An 18,382-nucleotide genomic window follows, 5' to 3' on the forward strand; every position below is an offset into this window, starting at 1 on the left:
TGTAAATTATGAAGCATAATAAAATGAAAACCAGTGAACCCACTACTGAGTTTATGAACCAGAACATTACCAAAACCATCGAGGCTACATATATGTTCTTTTTTCTCATCACCTTTCTTTCCTCCAGAAGGGAAATAATAACTCTAGGGGGTAACCACTACCCTGAAATACACTTTGGTTTATAAAAAAAAAAATCTACTGTTGTTTCTTTCAACAGTAGATTATTACATAGGCCAGTTTTTAATCTTCATTGATAATGGTATCATACAATATAGACTTCTGACTTGTCTTTTTTTCTTTCACTATCTCATGTGTGTAACTGTAGTTTATTCATTCTATTTTTGTATAATGCTCATCATGTGACTTATTGAAAATATGTTTATTCTCTTGTTAGACATTCGAGTAATTTCGAGTGTTTTTTTTCTTTTATTAACAATGGTGTTAGAAACATTCTTGAATATGTGTCCTGGTGCATGTACGCAAAGGTTGTGTTTTTTTTTTTTTTTTGAGACAGGGAGAGACAGAGCATGAACAGGGGAGGGTCAGAGAGAGGGAGACCCAGAATCTGAAACAGTCTCCAGGCTCTGAGCTGTCAGCACAGAGCCCGACATGGGGCTCGAACTCACGGACCGCGCGATGATGACCTGAGCCGAAGTCGGCCGCTTAACCAACTGAGCCACCCAGGCGCCCCGCAAAGGTTTTTTTATACAACAGTAAGAGTGGACTGCTGGGTCATAGGGAAAACACATGGTTTATTTTTTTAGGTTATGCCAAGATAGTTGTACCAATATACACTTCTACCAGAAATGCCTAAGTATTCCTGTTATTCTACATCCTTGTATTCTCAGACTTTTTACATTTTACAAAGGAAAGGGCTTTAAAATGATTATCTCACTATGGTATTAGCATTTCTGTGATTACTAATAAAGGGGAGAATTTGCTATATTTTATTCAACATTTGTCCTCCCTTTACAGCACTGGTCAAAATGTAGCTCAGGCTTATACTTCCTCCTGGAAGCCTTTCCTGACTTCTGATCTTCTGGCTAGGGTAAGTGCTACTACCAATACTTTGCATGTTTCTATCATAACATTTTAACAAGCCATCCATTTTTCAAGGATACGTGATCATCTCTTCTTTATAGCCCAAAGCATAGTCCATGGAAAATTGCCTTTTGTGGGGCACCTGGGTGGCTCAGTCAGTTAAGCTTATCTAGTTTGAGAGCCAGCACACGTGGGGGAGGGGCAGAGAGAGAGAGAGAGAGAGAGAGAGAGAGAGAGATGGAGACACAGAATCCAAAGCAGGCTCCCGGCTCTGAGCTGTCAGCACAGAGCCTGATGCAGGGCACCACCCCCACAAACTGTGAGATTATGACTTAAACTGAAGTCAGACATTTAACCGAGACACCCACGGCATCCCCATTTTGCTACATTTTAAAGATATGCTGTGATTTAAAAAAAAAACACTAATATTTTGAATATTATGTGTCTAGCTTGCCCATTTAAAGGTGAATAAACACGTGCTCCCTTCCTTGAAAGAACTCGGTGTCTAATACATGAGAAACGGACTATCATACAGTGGGATATGTCCTGAACGATGACGCAGGGACTGAAGCTACATGGCTGGGCTTTTGGGAGATTAGATAGTCAGCAGGATATTGCTTTAAATCCAGCAGTTCTGATGACAGCTCAGGTGCTTGACAAGAATTCCAAAAATTTCCTCCTCTCAATCTAGGGCACAATTTGCCTATTCTAGTGACTTTCTGTTTTTCATATGATTCACCTATGTTATCACCTATAACTAACTACATTTCCCTTTTGCTGTCAGTTAATTGACTCCTCTGCATCTCTGGTTTAAATTCTTGGGAGGATATGTGTGGGCCAACTAAACAATGTTTCTCTCAAAAGTCACAGGCTATGTTGCTGACCAGCTGTGGCCATAGGAATAGGGTCAGAATGCACATAATGTGGTCGTCAATATCCGAATTAATTATCTCCAGTCATTTTCCTCAGCGAGGGCCTATGAGGAAAAACTCCTCAGAAGGGGGAGGCCTGTTATTGCAGGTGAATGGCCTGACCTATTCTCTACAAGTGACATACAAGTGAGTTGTTTAGGGCGCTTTCTGTTGAGGGGATAGAAAACTCCATTCGAACTGATTTCGGAAAAGGAATCTATTGGCTTACACACTGAGAAGCCTAGAAGCATCATGGTTTCAAGAATGGCTGAATCTATGTTCTCAAATGATATTGTCAAAAATCTCGCACCTTCTCTTAACTCCGCTTCCTTCTGTGATTGTTTCATTCTTATCCCCACTAGTTCTAAGGTGAAATCCTCCCAGATTTAAGTTAAGTAAAAAAGATAGAGTCCCCTCCCCCAGCCCCTTTTAGCATTATTCCTGCTAGATGAAGCAGCATAATGTGATGGTTGAGACCATGGACTCAGGAACCAGATCAGCTCCATCACTTAACTGGTATTGTTTTGTGTTGGAAGTAGGCTTCATGCCAAGAACAGAGACCAACTCAGGGCTTAAACTCATGACCCTGAGATCAAGACCTGAGATGAGATAAAGAGTCAGATGCTTCAGCAACTAAGCCACCCAGGCACCTCCATCACTTACTGTTCTTAGAACTTTGGACAACTTATTTTACCTCTCCAAGCCTTGGTTTCTTCATCTGTACCACAATGGTTCCTACGTCAGTGGGTGGCTGTGAAGTTTAAAGTTGTTGATACTTGCAAGGTGCTTAAAATAGTGCCTGGTACAACAGAAATACTCAATTACCAGGCTCTGATTGGGTTGCAACTTTATCCCGGTGCTCTAAGGTTGGGACGTTACATCCAAACTACAAAGATCTAGAGCAGTGGAAGGATGGTTTCTTTTAAGAAACGTGGAGTGCCATTACCAAAGGCAGGGGAACGGCTGCCAGGTCAATATAAGCAACAAATGTCTGCTACAAAAAAGTTGGCAAACTTGGTGGAGACAACTCTCTAAGGTTTGATTTTATTATAAAGTAATACAGGAATTTGTATAAAATGGTTCTAGCAAAACAAAGGGATATAGAATAACCTGAAAGGATTTCTGTTCATGCCTGTAGTTGTAAAAAAAAAGGACAATTCATTTTTTTTAAAGTTTATTTATTGTGTGTGTGTGTGTGTGTGTGTGTGTGAGAGAGAGAGAGAGAGAGAGAGAGAGAGAGAGACTGAGAAAATCCCAAGCAGGCTCTGCGTTGTCAGCACAGAGACCGACCAGGGGCTCAAGCTCATGAACCCAGAGATCATGACCTGAGCCGAAATCAGGAATTGGATGCCCAACTGACCAAGCCACCCAGATGCCCCAACAATTCGCTTTTATTTGTGAAATGTAACTAGCGTTTGACTAGCACGTCACCGAAAAAAGGACTTTCACATGCATTAGTTAATTTAATCCTCGCAATAGCTCTGGGGAATAGATATTTAAAAAAAAATTTTGTGTTTATTTTTATTAAAAAATTTTTTTAACGTTTATTTATTTTTGAGAGAGAAAGCGCAAGTGGGAGAGGGCCAGAAAGAGGGAGACAAAGGATCTGAAGCAGGCTCTGTGCAGCGAGCGCAGACCCTGACACAGGGCTCAAACTCATGAACTGTGAGATCATGACCTGAGCCGAAATCAAAAGTTGGCCACTTAACCAACTGAGCCTCCCAGGCACCCCAGTATTTATTTTTGAGAGAGGGAGAGAGACCAAGGGCACAAACACAAGGTGGGCAGATGGGAGGAGCAGAAAGAGGAGGAGAGGGGCAGAGAGAGAGGGAGAATAAGAATCCCAAGCAGGCTCCCTGCTGACCATGCAGAGCCAGACTTAGGCCTTGATGTCATGAACTGTGTGATCATAACCTAAGCCGAAATCAAGTCAGAGGCCTAACCCAGTGAGCTACCCAGGCACCCCTGGGGAAGAGATATTATTAGCCCTACTAACATTAAGAAAATCTAATGAGTGGAAATACAGATGGATGTAAATTTTACAAATGGTAGTAATGTTATATAGCCTTTCCCATTAGTGTTCCCATTGCATTTTAGGTTCTGTTGGTACTCATGTATAATCATTTTTTCTTTTTCTTTTTAATGTATAATCCTTTCTTTCATTCAATAAATATTTATTGAGCACTTGCTATATGCCAAACCTTGTCTTAGGCCCTGGGCACTGGGACACAGCAGTGAACAAAACAATCCCTGTACTCCTTAAGTTTACATTATGATGGGGTAGGGGAAGACAAACCAGAAAATAAGAAAAATATAAAGTTAGTAAGTGGTGATAAATGCTGTAGAGTAAAATCCAATAGGAAAAGCAGATAAAGAAAGGGAGTGTGTTTCAGTTTTACACACAGTGGTCAGTCTATCATCTGACGTTGTTTGTGGCTCTTCCCAAACAAGGATAAAATCTTACTTGCATTTACCTTCCAACACTCAGGGAGCCAATAACTTTATGTCCAATAAATGATAAGCCTGAGAAGAGTTGGGAAACAAAGGCCTGTAAAAAGATATTGACCGTAAAGGGCATAAATTGAAGAATTATTTATGACTAGTTTCACTTAGTTGCATTAATTTAGTTTCATTTCCATTAACAAGTGAATTTCTTTTCAGCACCTTTGCATTACAGAATGAAAGTTGTGTTAAAAGTTTTTACAGGCTATTTTAGGTATTTCAAGTATCTTTAGCCCCCTCTTTGGCTCTACTAGTGAGCACAAGGGGTGTGCGCGTGCACTTAAAAAAAAAAAACACAACACACCACGCCCTCTGGCAGTTATTTCTTGGTATCAAGAATAGCTGTTTTCCAGGGGAAAGTTAGCATTTGGGAGTTCGCACTAACGTGCTAGGTGAAGCCCCGTTAGCAGTCCATCCCACCTCAACGAGCCACAAAACAAGCCTGTACGCCCGGAAACACAAACTACAAAAAGTGAGAATCTAACAACCCCAGCGCCCCGCGCAGCGGAACCTTGACCTCAAGATGGCGTCTCGTAGTCATAAGATTCAATCAGCTCCAATCAAAAATGGCAGGGTGGGTCGTAATTTACAGTTCGAGCCTTTCTAGTCCCCACCAGGCTCTCCTTCTCTATGGTTATTGGCCGCTGCGTGGTGATTCAGAGCCAAAGGGAAGACTATCTATACACGTTCTTCTCTATGATTCTCCTCTTCAGTCGGCCTGGCCGCAGTGCATGCCGGGCAAGAGGAAGACCTCCAGAAGCTCCCCGCGCAGCGCGGCTGTGTTTGCGGCCTGTGCGAGTAGGCGCTTCGGAACCAGTCTCCCGGCGAGCGGTGCGCAGAAACCTCGAACCGGTGGAGCCCACTCGTAACCTGGAGCCCGGAAGGCCGCGAAGACCGTACTGTTTTCTGAGCGGCGGGTGAGTCCACGCCTCTGAACGCGTGTGGGAACCGGGAGACCCGGGAGACCGGGAGTAGGGGAAACCAGGGAGGGTGCGAAAGGGCCGGGTTGGGATTGGGGGTGAAGAGGGGTTGGGGTGGGGGAGGGGGCTGGCACGAGGCTTGGGTTTCTTCACTTCTCTAAGGCCTCGAAAACCAGTGGGCCCAGCAGGAACCCGTGGAGGCCGGGACCTACTGCCAGAGCTTTCCTCCTTGCATTGTCGCCCACTTTCTCTTTCCCTCCCACGGCCCGTCACTGAGTGGATCGCCTGGGCCTTTTCTGGGCTCCACGTTTGCCACAAAACGATCGGTCTGCCCCTGGGGAGCCCTTCCCTGAGGCCCCTTTCTAACCCGAGCCTGGGGAACCTTACTGTAGATTTTCCGGGCCTAGGACACTCTTGCCCCAGGCTTTGCCCACAAGCCAGAGAGCAGCCACCCGTTTTAGCGAGGTGCCGGCCACCAACGGATTTCTTTCCCTTCCTCTTTGGTCATCCAGAGCCCTCCACCGAGTGCACCCCCCCACACCCACTCCGGATTCAGCTAATGCCCACCTTTTTTGGCACCCTCTTGATTTGCTTGTCTAAGATTGTGATGAGTATTGTGGTCCTGCCCCCTTCCTCCTTTGGAGGTTGCAGTAAACTATATCCCCATTCATTCTAGGCGATGACCAATCTCCACATTAAAATGTGTTACTTCTTTCTTACTCTTCTTTGGTCTTCAGTACTTTTTAAATACGTTTTTCGAAGTAGATCTAGGAGTACGAAGATTATTTTGAAGTTATGTAATGTGGATATTTATATTGCCATGGAAAAGCCATTTTGATCCTGGGCAGAGAGGAGCAGACCAAAAGGAGGGAAGAGATTGGACTTCTCTTGTACCAGACTGCTCTAGTATGAAGTACTGTGAATTAGGTAGTTGGCAATGGAGTATAAACAATTTTTATATGGTCTTGGGAACTTTGATTTTTAAAAGCTTTCCAAAAACATTCAGGGGCCTTGAAAGGCATTCAGTTGGTCCTCATGATTCAAGAAGATACTATACTATTCTAATTAATCTAACTTTTCTTGAAGCTTTGGTTTTTTTTCATCTGTAAATTGAGGATTATAAAAGTATCCACTTCATAGGTTATTGTTATTAGGGATTAATTGAGAAAAAGTATGTAAAATCCTTAGTGCGATGTCTAAGTCACATAGTGTTTAGTTTGCATTAACTGATACTGTTATTTAAGAAATTTCAGTGAAGTACAAGAGCCTGATCCTGACTCTTAACGTTTCGTCCAATGTACTCTGAATAGACTTTTCTAAATAAAATCAAAGTTAACCCTTAATAAAAAGTTTCTTCTTGGTATGTTATTACTAGAAAGAGGCATTGTGATACAGTGAAAACAGCCTTTGGATTGGTAATTTCAGGATAGTGGGGACCTTGGAGTCCCCACTCACTTAATTGTGTTTCCATGGACAAAATAGCTTCTTCATCTGTAAAAGGACAGTAATATATCTACACCAGGTAATTTGGGAGATTCAGTGAGATAATGTATGTTGAAGGCTTTTGTAAACAGAAGTAAATAAAATGTTAGTTAATACTTTTATTAAATAATAATTCTTCTTGGAGTTACCGGATTCCCATTTTTGGTCTCCAAAATATGGTTTTTCCTGTATGTATGTATGTATGTATGTATGTATGTATGTATGTTTGAATGTTTGATTCTAAAACATTTCTAGTAAGAAAATGTTTTCATTGTCCCAATGTTGCATATAGGCACTATATGTTAATAATAGTTTGGGCCAAGGTGTTTTGTTTTGTTTTGTTTTGTTTTGTTTGTGGTTTGGTATCTTTTTATTTTACTGTGTTAAGGCTTTAAATCTGTTATTAAAATAAAATGAGTTCATTTTAATATTGGTAATTACTTCAGACCCGATATTAGTTTGGGATTTTCAAGTAACTTCTTGGGTCACTGATTAGCTATATAGTTTTTTCATTTATATACGATTTAAAGAAAAATTGTATTGACTATTTTGTAACTTTGGAAGCAGAAGTAGTCATCAAATCTTTCAACGTCTTACAAAAACATTCTGTGTATTTTGTTTAACCTCTTGATAGTCTTTTCTGACAACTACCACTGCCATTCCTAAGAGGATTTCGATTGATTATCCCTTAAAGTTTTTGAATAGCTTTTCTCTTGCTTTTTAAAAAAATTTTGAAACTTCAGAAAATAAAAAGAACATAACATTTACACCACCAGAATTACTGATACTGCTTTTTAGAACTTAATCAGCACAATTTCAAACTTCAAAAAAGTTGCAAGAATAGTAGAAAGAATTCTTAAATAGCTTTTCACCCAGATTCCCCAAATGATAACATTTCACAAATTTACTTTATCCTCTCCTCTTTTTCTTCATAGTTTTCTTCTGAAATGTTTTGCTAGTAAGCCACAGATGAGGTGTCCTTAACCCTTAAATACGTAAGTGTATATTTCTTAGAATAAGGGTATTTTCATATTTAATAGCAGTACAGTGAACAAAATCAGGAAATTAATATTGATTCAATATTATCTAATTTACAGGTCTTAATTGGATTTAGCCTGAACTTGTTCTGAATTGATACTGCTTTTTTTTTTAAAGCAACTTTACTAAGGTGTAATTGATACATAAAATACACTTGTTGTAATGTGCAATTTGATGATTTTTAGTAAGTGTTCAGAGTTGTGTGACTGTTACCCCCAAAAGGATCCTTCTTTCTGGTTTGCAAGTCACTCCCTGTTCCCACCTCAGCTCCAGACTACCACTAATTTTTCTCTGTAAATAGTATCGCTTTTTAATCATTGAAAATGGTAAAACCGCAAAGTGGAAAGCTAAGAAAAAGATCACGTCCCTTTTTGGAGACTTAAAACACTTGAGTATTTTCATACCTCTGAAAAGCTTTCCTGCAAAAGAAACATTTTGTTAATCAAGCATTTCCTATTCTTCTTTGGATATGGAATACTCTTTCCTGGGAATAGTTCCCCAAGACTCCACTTCTGTAGAAATTCAGTTTGAGATGCGGTTTTGAGGGGCTTGCTTTCCTTAGGCTGGGACAGGTATGTCAGTCCATTGTACCTTGTAGGCTGTAAGCAGAGCAGGGAACAACACACGCTACAGTATTGATCACTTATATTCAATGAAGAGCTACTGGACTGGCAGTGTAACTGTAGGAAAATAATGTTTAGAAAAGAATCTGACACACAATTGGAGCTAGATATTTGTTGAATGAATGAGTTGTATAAGTATTTGTTCAGGAGAATCTGTTGGTTCATTTGCCTCTTACCATTCAGAAATTTGGCACACCGGGTCTGGATGGGGTTAGCCAGTAAATCTATTCCGGGTGAAATATTTTTTCTATTGGGATAAATCTGCAATGGAGGAATGGTTATTAGCAGTAAATGGTGTGAGAAAAGGAGTGATTTAACAGCATAAGGAGAAAAAAAAAACATAAAGAGGAAAAAGTGAAAAAAAGAAAAGCAGAATGCACGCATATGTTGAGTGGTAGGGGTACATGTTATTTAAAGTTTTTTTTTTTTGGACAGAGGAAACTAGATTTATTGAGATAAAATTTACATACAATAAAATGCACCCATTTAATTTCAGTGAATTTTGACAAACGCGTAATAAATCTGTATGGCCACTGCCACACTGAAGTAGGCACTAAAGATAGGGAATACTCGCGTGATAGGTGCTCATTTTGTTACTTTGGGCTATAAGGTTTCATACTGAGCCGGTAAAAATGCTTTGAGCCTTCTAGGGGCACTTGGCTGGCTCAGTGGGAAGAGCATGTGGCCCTTAATCTCGGGGTTGTGAGTGTGAGCCCCACGTTGGGCGTAGACATTGCTTAAAAATAAAATCTTACTAAAAAAAAAAAATGCTTTGAGCCTTCTAAAAGTGAAGCCCTCCGGAGTGAAAGTGAAAAATACAAGTATTTTGTAAATGTTACCTAAATCACTTCAGTGCTAATAAAATAACCTTTGCAACTCTCTTTTTCTTAAACTCCTTGTGTGATCCCTCAGCAATTGGCTACACTTGAAATACATACATCCAGAATCTAACACTTTCACCACCTATTCCAGACCACCATCTCCTGTTTGTATTATTATAGTAGTAGTCCTTTGCATCTCCACTTGTTCTCCAGTCTCATTAACACAGTGGCCAGTGACGCTATTAAAATGCCAGTCTTACTAACACAGTGGCCAGTGACGCATTTAAAGTGTAAGTCAGGTCAAAAGCCTTTCAAATGTTTTCCATCTCAGAGTAAAAATCAAAACCGTTGCAGTGGCCTACTAAGTACTACATTCTGTGAGCCCGCTCCCCCAAGAATACTTGGCATTTATCTTTGCTTTCCTCAAGTACTCTGCTCCAGCTGTTGGCCTTGTTTTTCCTCCCACAAAACACTACATGATCACCTCAGGCTCCTATATTTGCTGTTTTCTTTGCTTGGAAGGCTGTTGCCTCCATATATGAGGCTTCCTGTCTTGGCCTCTTTGGAGTCTTCGTTCAGTTTGCCTGTCTTCTTTGTGAGGCCCAACCACCATATTTAAAGTAAAGTGCTCCCATGTTCTTTTCCCTACTTTATTTTACAACGTACCTACCAACTTTTTGTTGTTGTTATTTTATTTTTTTAACTTACATCCAAGTTAGCATATAGTGTAACAATGATTTCAGTAGATTCCTTAATGCCCCTTACCCATTTAGCCCATCCTCCCTCCCACAACCCCTCCAGTAACCCTCTGTTTGTTCTCCATATTTAAGAGTCTCAATGTTTTTTCCCCCTCCCTGTTTTTATATTATTTTTGCTTTCCTTCCCTTTCCTTGTGTTCATTTGTGTCTTAAAGTCCTCATATGAGTGAAGTCATATGATATTTGTCTTTCTCTGACTAATTTTGCTTAGCATAATACCCTCTAGTTCCATCCACATAGTTGCAAATGGCAGGATTTCATTCTTTGTGATTGTTGGAGTAATACTCCATTGTATATGTATAGTATATCTTCTTTACCCATTCATCCATTGATGGACATTTGGGCTTTTTCCATACTTCGGCTATTGTTGATAGTGTACCTACCAACTTTGAATCTCCATATAATTTATTATGAGAATATTACAATTTATCAACTGTAGGTAAAAACTGATCAGCTTTGCTTACGGTTATAAAAGTATTCCAGGGGCGCCTGGGTGGCGCAGTCGGTTAAGTGTCCGACTTCAGCCAGGTCACAATCTCGCAGTCCGTGAGTTCGAGCCCCGCGTCGGGCTCTGGGCTGATGGCTCGGAGCCTGGAGCCTGTTTCTGATTCTGTGTCTCCCTCTCTTTCTGCCCCTCCCCCGTTCATGCTCTGTCTCTGTCCCCAAAAAATAAATAAACGTTGAAAAAAAATTAAAAAAATAAAATAAAATAAAAGTATTCTTAGTCATTTTCACACATGCCAAAACATAAAAGTTTATGTTGAAAAAAGTGGTTGATACTCTCACTTTAGGGTGTTTAAAGTGAACATTAATATTGGTCAGTGATCATCAGAATTGTTTGTTTTCTGACCATAGGAGGGACCATTATCTTATTAAGATACCTTTCTTTACCTTTGAAGTTTCACCTATGAATAAGCAAGTTTTGGATGGTTTTAAATGAAAGGGACATATAACAAAAATTAGAAGTGAATAGAATGCATACGTTAGCATAAAACATATAATCTGGTTATTCTTACAGAATGAATTATACATTTAAGAGCCACGAAATACAGTTGAAACACCAAGAACATAAAGGGTTTTAAAAAAATGGTTACAGCTTAATACTTGGCAATAAATTCATGCTCCGGTCTTTGTAAAAACATTGTGAGGCTAGACACTGGGTCATTGCTAGCATAGAAATTGGCACATGGGAGCTTGTTAATAAATTTGTTTACTGATTCATTCACTAATTTATTTATTCAACAGGTATTAATACCAACTGCCCTCCTAAGAAAGTGCTGAGATAGAGTATTATAATGATAATAGAAGAGCTTCTGTAAGTAGGACAGTAGCCCTCTTTTGAAAGGAGATACACTTCTGCCCCCTCCTGTAGAATGTTTGTTTTTATTTTTGGGCAAAAAGTATTACAAAAAGATTAAAAATTCAACACATTTATAATATTAAATTAGTTCCATTTTTCCTTTTTAATTTATGCTGATGCTTAAGATTTTAAAGCATTTTCCAGTACCTTATTTTCTAAGTGTATGAAATTCTAGGAATTTGTTTTACCTGTAAAGCTTTGTAAATATTTTAAGTGTACTGTGTTTTCTGAAATGGAAGTTTAGATTTTATAGAATTATCCTAAATAATCCTGTATTATCCTGACTTATTAAGTCAACACTGAGGAAGAACAGCTGTGAGCCTGAAGGACATGCTTATCTAAGACTGTTTTAAAGAAAAGTCTAATAAACAGGTAAAAAGATACTCAACCTCATTAGTGATTAAGGAAATACATATTGAAATGAGAGTATTTTTTACCTATTAGACTGTTATAATTTAAACACTGATTTACTCCAGTGATGTTGAGGATCTGAGGTAAGGGCATACATACCCACATATTGGTGGTGAGGATATAAATTTGTACGTTAGTTTTGGAGGATGATTTGGAGGTAAAGTGTAGATACATACAGTACTAAGCTGTGTTATAAAATTATTTGCACAGGTGCATAGATTTATATATCCAGTATGTTTAGGAATGTTCAATGTTATTTGTAAGAGGCAAAATGTGGAGCCAATCATCCTTGTTGATTGAATAATTATTGTATACCTGTATTATGGTAGTTTACTGCATTATAAAGGTTGGGATAGAACTTTGTGAACTGATATGAAGAGATGTTAATGATAATGAAGGAGAAATGCACGTAACAATATAGTATGATTATACTGTTTGCAGAAAAACACAAATAATTGTATGTTAGTTTGTGTATAGAAAGCTATTTAGAAGAATACAACGGTATATACCAAACTGTTGGGATTAGGGGGCGAGGAAGTGGAAGACATGCACTTTTTATCTTCTCTCTTCTGAAGGGTGAGTAAATCAGTGTATGAAATACACACACAGAAATAGTACAAATGTTCTTTAAAAGCTTCAAACAACTCTAGACCCCTTCAGTTGTAGAGTGTAGGTGAAATTTTTCCTAGTATCCAACAAACATCCTGTTCATTAAATTGCTACTATTTAGTGCCATCACTGATACGGGATCACTGATTTTGGCTGCTTTTTAAAATTGGTACATGGAATCTTCCTAGGGCATCACATTGTTTTTCTACTTTTTCTTATAGTTCTGGACACTCAAGTATGTTGATGAAAATATAAAATTTGGTCATAAAGGAGTCTTAAATACATTCATTTAGCTAAAACACAAAATTAAATTTCTTTTAAGTAATATAAATCAAATGAAGCGATTCAGTGTATTCTTACATTAAATCAAATGCTAACATCTGATTCTTGAATTTCATTCATTCATTGAATTTCATTCAAGAATGGTTAAGAGTTTTGCTTTTATCAAAAATTATGACATCTTTCTCACTGTCACAAATTTTATGTTCTTTATATCTGAATGGTTACCATGTGACCTGATGTCAGGCGGTTTCTTCCCCCTCAGGTTTATAGTTTACTGAGACAGACAGTCATTTGTCCTTGAGGAACTGGCCAACATTGAGTCAACAAATACTGCGTAACTTTGTACATTTAGTTTTCAGGGTGCTGATGTGTGTAAAAAATGACTGCATCAGAACACTTAAAAAAAAAACTGTTAGATAACCTTCCTGGATTCTGAGTTTGGTTTAAAAAGATTCGTTGATGTTTGGTTTTTAATTTTTGGATATTAACTGAACCTCAAAATTTTTTTCTTCCTTTATATGTATTCCCACATGATTGTAGGAGTCTATCCTGAATTTAGATCGTGTACATTTTGGGAACTTATTTTAGAAAAGATCTAAGTTTTAAAAATTCTCAATGGACAGACAGAGAAAAGAGGGTCTTTGCCAACTACTTTGGGTAAGAAAACTTTAGAATTTTGCAGATACTCTAAAAATGAAGGCCAACAAACCAGGCATATCAAATTGCAAAGATTTCAAATAAAATGATTTGTCATGATTTTTTTCTTTAGACCGCTGCAGTAAGAATGTCTTTTCCCCCTCATTTGAATCGCCCTCCCATGGGAATCCCAGCACTCCCACCAGGGATTCCACCCCCACAGTTTCCTGGTTTTCCTCCACCTGTACCTCCAGGTAAGTTTGTGGATATTGTTGTTTCTTTAACCTGCAGTTTCATCATTACACTGTTAACTTTAGGAAAATGATATGTGTTAGTAGTAAAGATGTCTGTTAGCATCCTTTTGTAAATGTGATGTATCATTTTCCTGTAGCAGTACTTTTCATCTCTGGGTGAGTATCAAATTCATCTGGGGAGGTTAAAAAAAAAACAAAAACCCTTTATTTAAAAAAAAAAAATAGGGGGGTGTCTGGGTGGCTCAGTCAGTTGAGCGTCCGACTTCAGCTCAGGTCATGATCTCTCAGTTCATGAATTCGAGCCCCGCGTCAGGCTCTGTGCTGACAGCTCAGAGCCTGGAGCCTGCTTCAGATTCTGTGTCTTCCTCTCTCTCTGCCCCTCCCCCACTCATGCTCACTCTGTCTCTGTCTCTCTCTCTCTCTCAAAAATAAACATTAAACAAAAATTTAAAAAGGCAGTACGTTCGTATGGTTCAGTCATCAAAAAGGTATACAGTGAATACTTTTCCTTGAATTCCTACATAACTTACTACTATCTCTTACCGAAAGAGGGAAACATTTTTATTTAACTTTTTTGTATTTAAAAAAATTTTTTTTAACATTTACTTATTTTTGAGAGAGACAGAGACAGAATGTGAGTGGGGGAGGGGCAGAGAGAGAGGGAGACACAGAATCCGAAACAGGCTCTAGTCTCTGAGCTGACAAAGCCCGATGCGGGGCTCAAACTCATGGACTATGAGATCATGACCTGAGTTGAAGTCGGATGCCCAACCGACTGAGCCAGCCAAGCGCCCTGAGAGAGAAACTGTTTTAAACAGTCATTAGTTTCTTTATTCTTCCAGATACTTTTTAGTACATATTACATGCCATCACAAGTATATATTCTTTTATCCAATGGGTTTTTTTTTTTCTTAATGTAGATGTATAGTAGCATCCTATATGTACTGTTCTACCCCTTTTTTTATGCTTGATAATATATTTTGGAGAGCTTTCCAGATTACCATATAAAAGCTTCCTCTCTCCAAAGCTCTTTGAGGTCCAAAGAAAAAGAATTTTTTTTTTTAGGCCCTACTCCAACCCACTGATTCAGATCCTCAAGGTACTGGGGCCTAGGAATGTTTATTTTCAATAAGTTCATAGGCGGATCCTAAGGATCTATTTAAGCAAAACTAAGAACCCACATTTGAGAACCATTATCTTTTTATTTTTATTTTTTAACATTTATTTATTATTGAGAGATAGACACAGAGTGTGAGCAGAGGAGGGGTAGAGAGAGTGGGAGACACAGAATCCGAAGCAGGTGAGAACCATTATCTTGAGGTACATCTTAACATTGCTTGGCCTAGAGAGCAAGAGTTTTCCTTTGGTTTATGGGCAGTAGTGCAGATATTTTTAACAGGGCTGAAAAAATTTTATACAAAATCACCTTCTCTTCCAAAAGACAGTATCTTAAGAGCTGTCCTTAATTTGTATGTGAAAAGTTTTGCTTTTCTTATGTTTGCTTTTTTGCTGAAATCAGCAAATGATCCTGTAAATAATCCAGAAATATTTGAGGAAAGCTTTTTTTTTTAATTAAAATTTTTAAAAATTAATTTATTTATTTTGAGAGTGAGTGAGTGCATGCAGGGGACGGGCAGACGGGGAGAGAGAGAATCCCAAGCAGGCTCTGTACTGACAGCACAGAGCCTAATGTGGGGCTCGAACTCACAAACGGTGAGATCATGACCTGAGCTGAAATCAAGAGTCAGATGCTTAACCGCTTAGCCACCCAGGCATCCTGTTTGAGGGAAGCCTTATATCAGAGACCTGTTTTTAACTATTGGATCATCTATTTGAAATTACAGTGTTTTACTGTTGAGAGATCAGCAGTACATTGAAGTTGGCTCATAAGATGGGTTGTTAATTCACAACACATTCTACGGACTCAGTTTTGAGTCCTTCTACTCCTAGGGCAAGTATATAGCAGTGTTGGAGTAGGTATGAAAAGCCACAAGATAAACATGGCTGAGAGAGAGACAATGCGAGTGGGGTAGAGGCAGAGAGAGAGGACACAATCTGAAGCAAGCTTTCTGCACAGAGCATGATGCTTGAATCTACGAATCTCTAGATCATGACCTGAGCCAAAGTCAGACACTTAACCAACTGAGCCACCAGGTGTACCCCATGATATATATATTTTTAAGCAAAACCCTTGTGTTATATAGCTTTATAGGAAAGAATAGTTTACTTTTTAAAAAATTTCTTCATGGGGCGCCTGGGTGGCGCAGTCGGTTAAGCGTCCGACTTCAGCCAGGTCATGATCTCGCGGTCCAGGAGTTCGAGCCCCGCGTCGGGCTCTGGGCTGATGGCTCAGAGCCTGGAGCCTGTTTCTGATTCTGTGTCTCCCTCTCTCTCTGCCCCTCCCCCGTTCATGCTCTGTCTCTCTCTGTCCCAAAAATAAATAAACGTTGAAAAAAAATTAAAAAAAAAAATTTCTTTATGAAGAAATTTAAGGGGTTTGGGAATGAAGCATAATCAGTTATTCAGAATCAGGAAAGATGACTGAAAGATCAGTGCCTTAATTTACCTACTAGTAGATTGGTTTTATAGAAAAGATTTAAATTCCTTTGATGGGGTACCTGGGTGGCTCAGTCGGGTTGAGCTTCCAACTCTTGACTTTGGCTCAGGTCATGATCTAATGGTTCATGGGTTTGAGTCCTGCATTGGGCTCTTCACTAGCAGTGTGGAGCCTGCTTGGATTCTCTCTCTCCCTCTCTATCTCTGCCCCTCCTTGCTTGTGCGCATGTGCTTTCTGTGTGTGTGTGGGTGTGTGTGTGTGTGTGTGTGCGCGCGCGCGCACGTGCTCTCTCCCTCAAAATAAATAAACTTTAAAAAAAGTTTAACTCCTTTTTTTTTTTAAAGAGCAAATACTAAATTTAACCTTTTCTGATGAACATTATACCAAATTATTAAACGGAAGTAGAAGATAAATGAAACCTGTTTCTCTTAAGACTACTCTCTGCATATCTTTTAAAATGGGTCAGCAGGGGGCACCTGAGTTAAGTGTCCAACTCTTGATTTTGGCTCAGGTTGTGATCTCACAGTTGGTGGATTCAAGCCCCGTGTGGGGCTCTTTGCTGACAGTGTGGAGTCTGCTTGGGATTCTCTGTCCCTCCCCTGTTCACGTCTTCTCTTTCTCTCTGTCTCTGTCTCTCTCTCAAATAAATAAGTGAACGTTAAAAAAAAAAAAAAAAGTGGGTCAGCTGCTCCTGAAACCAGATTGTAAGTGTTTCTTCTTGCCTGTTTGGTCATTGCCATACTAATGTTGGCATTTATTCAGAATAACACTATTAATTCTGATTCTGTTTATAATAGCGTACAGTATCATTTCTGTTCAGGGAAATATACTTGGGTGATAAATCAGACTTTAGTTGCAACTCATTGTGCATTCTTTGTAGAGCATCAATACTTTAAAAGGTAAATAATAAAGTAGTATGCTAAACTCGTGTAGTAATTCAAGACCACACATAACCCATGTTCATGAATCATTTTCTTCTCTTGCTTATTAATGCAATTAATTGCACTTTTAAGTGTGATGGTCAAATTCTATATTAAATTAGAAAATAAATTTGAAAAATAACCGTAATTTTTCCCTAAAGAGTAATATATGCATATAGAAAAAGAAAGTTTTTTCCCCATAGTTCTTGAGAATTCCCTTCCCCAAACATAGCCTTTCTTACCAGTTTGTAGTGTGCACGCTTCAGAGATGAACTATGCATATCCTGATGTGTTTGCTTATGTATACTCTTTCCCTGCTTCTGTTTTTCTTTATTTTCTTTTAAATTAAAAAAAAAATTTTTTTTTTTTTTGAGAGAGAGCCAGAGCATGGGCACATATGCAAGCCAAGGGAGTGATGGAGAGAGAGGGAGGGAGAGAATCTTAAGCAGGCTCCATCCTCAGCACATAGGGCTTGATCCCACAACCCTGGGATCATGACCTGAGCCAAAGTCAAGAATCCTACACTCAAGCGACAGAACCACCCAGGTGCCCTCCCTCTTATTTCTGTTTTTTAAAAACAGCATAGTATTGCACTGTTCACGCTTTGTATACTTAGCATGTATAGATCTTTGTAATGAGTAGTAATACATTCTCTATTATGAATTTCATATTGCATGAAATTTAGTAAGTTGGGCTAAGAAATGTATTATTCAGGGGTGCCTGGGTGGCTCAGTCGGTTGAGTGGCTGACTTCGGCTCAGGTCATGATCTCGCGGTCCGTGAGTTCGAGCCCCGCGTCGGGCTCTCAGAGCCTGGAGCCTGTTTCAGATTCTGTGTCTCCCTCTCTCTGACCCTCCCCCGTTCATGCTCTGTCTCTCTCTGTCTCAAAAACAAATAAACGTTAAAAAAAAAATTAAAAAAAAATGTATCATTCAAATTTTAGTAACTATTAAAAAGGAACAAACAATGGGGCACCTGGATGACTCGATAGAGCGTGTTACTCTTGATCTCAGGGTTGTGAGTTTGAGCCCTGTGTTGGGTTTAGAGCTTACTTTATTATTATTACTATTTTTATTTTTAATGTTTATTTTTGAGAGAGAGACAGAGCCAGAGTGGGGGAGGGGCACAGAGAGAGGGATACACAGAATCTGAAGCAAGCCCCAGGCTCTGAGCTGTCAGCACAGAGCCGAACTAGGGGCTTGGACTCACAAACTGTGAGATTGTAACCTGAGCCGAAGTTGGGTGCTCAATCATGGGA

At 39.2% G+C, this 18,382-nt stretch overlaps 1 protein-coding gene across 3 annotated transcripts in view; it reads left to right on the forward strand.

Annotated features, from left to right (window-relative positions):
• The first annotated feature begins 5,177 nt into the window (after positions 1-5,177).
• The window catches only part of RBM25 (RNA binding motif protein 25), a 61,289-nt gene continuing 48,084 nt past the window's right edge, over positions 5,178-18,382 (forward strand). Inside the window, exons 1-3 of one of the 3 annotated variants that reach the window (XM_047864664.1) lie at positions 5,178-5,371; positions 7,792-7,851; positions 13,528-13,648. In XM_047864664.1, the coding sequence (XP_047720620.1) occupies positions 13,543-13,648 (106 nt within the window). In that variant the 5' untranslated portion in view covers positions 5,178-5,371; positions 7,792-7,851; positions 13,528-13,542. Of the gene's footprint in view, positions 5,372-7,791; positions 7,852-12,849; positions 13,416-13,527; positions 13,649-18,382 lie in introns of those variants that run through there. The other 2 variants (XM_047864663.1, XM_047864662.1) reach the window with 2 other exon arrangements.

Source organism: Prionailurus viverrinus, chromosome B3 (genome assembly GCF_022837055.1).
Source record: "Prionailurus viverrinus isolate Anna chromosome B3, UM_Priviv_1.0, whole genome shotgun sequence".
Taxonomy (NCBI): Eukaryota; Metazoa; Chordata; class Mammalia; order Carnivora; family Felidae; genus Prionailurus; species Prionailurus viverrinus.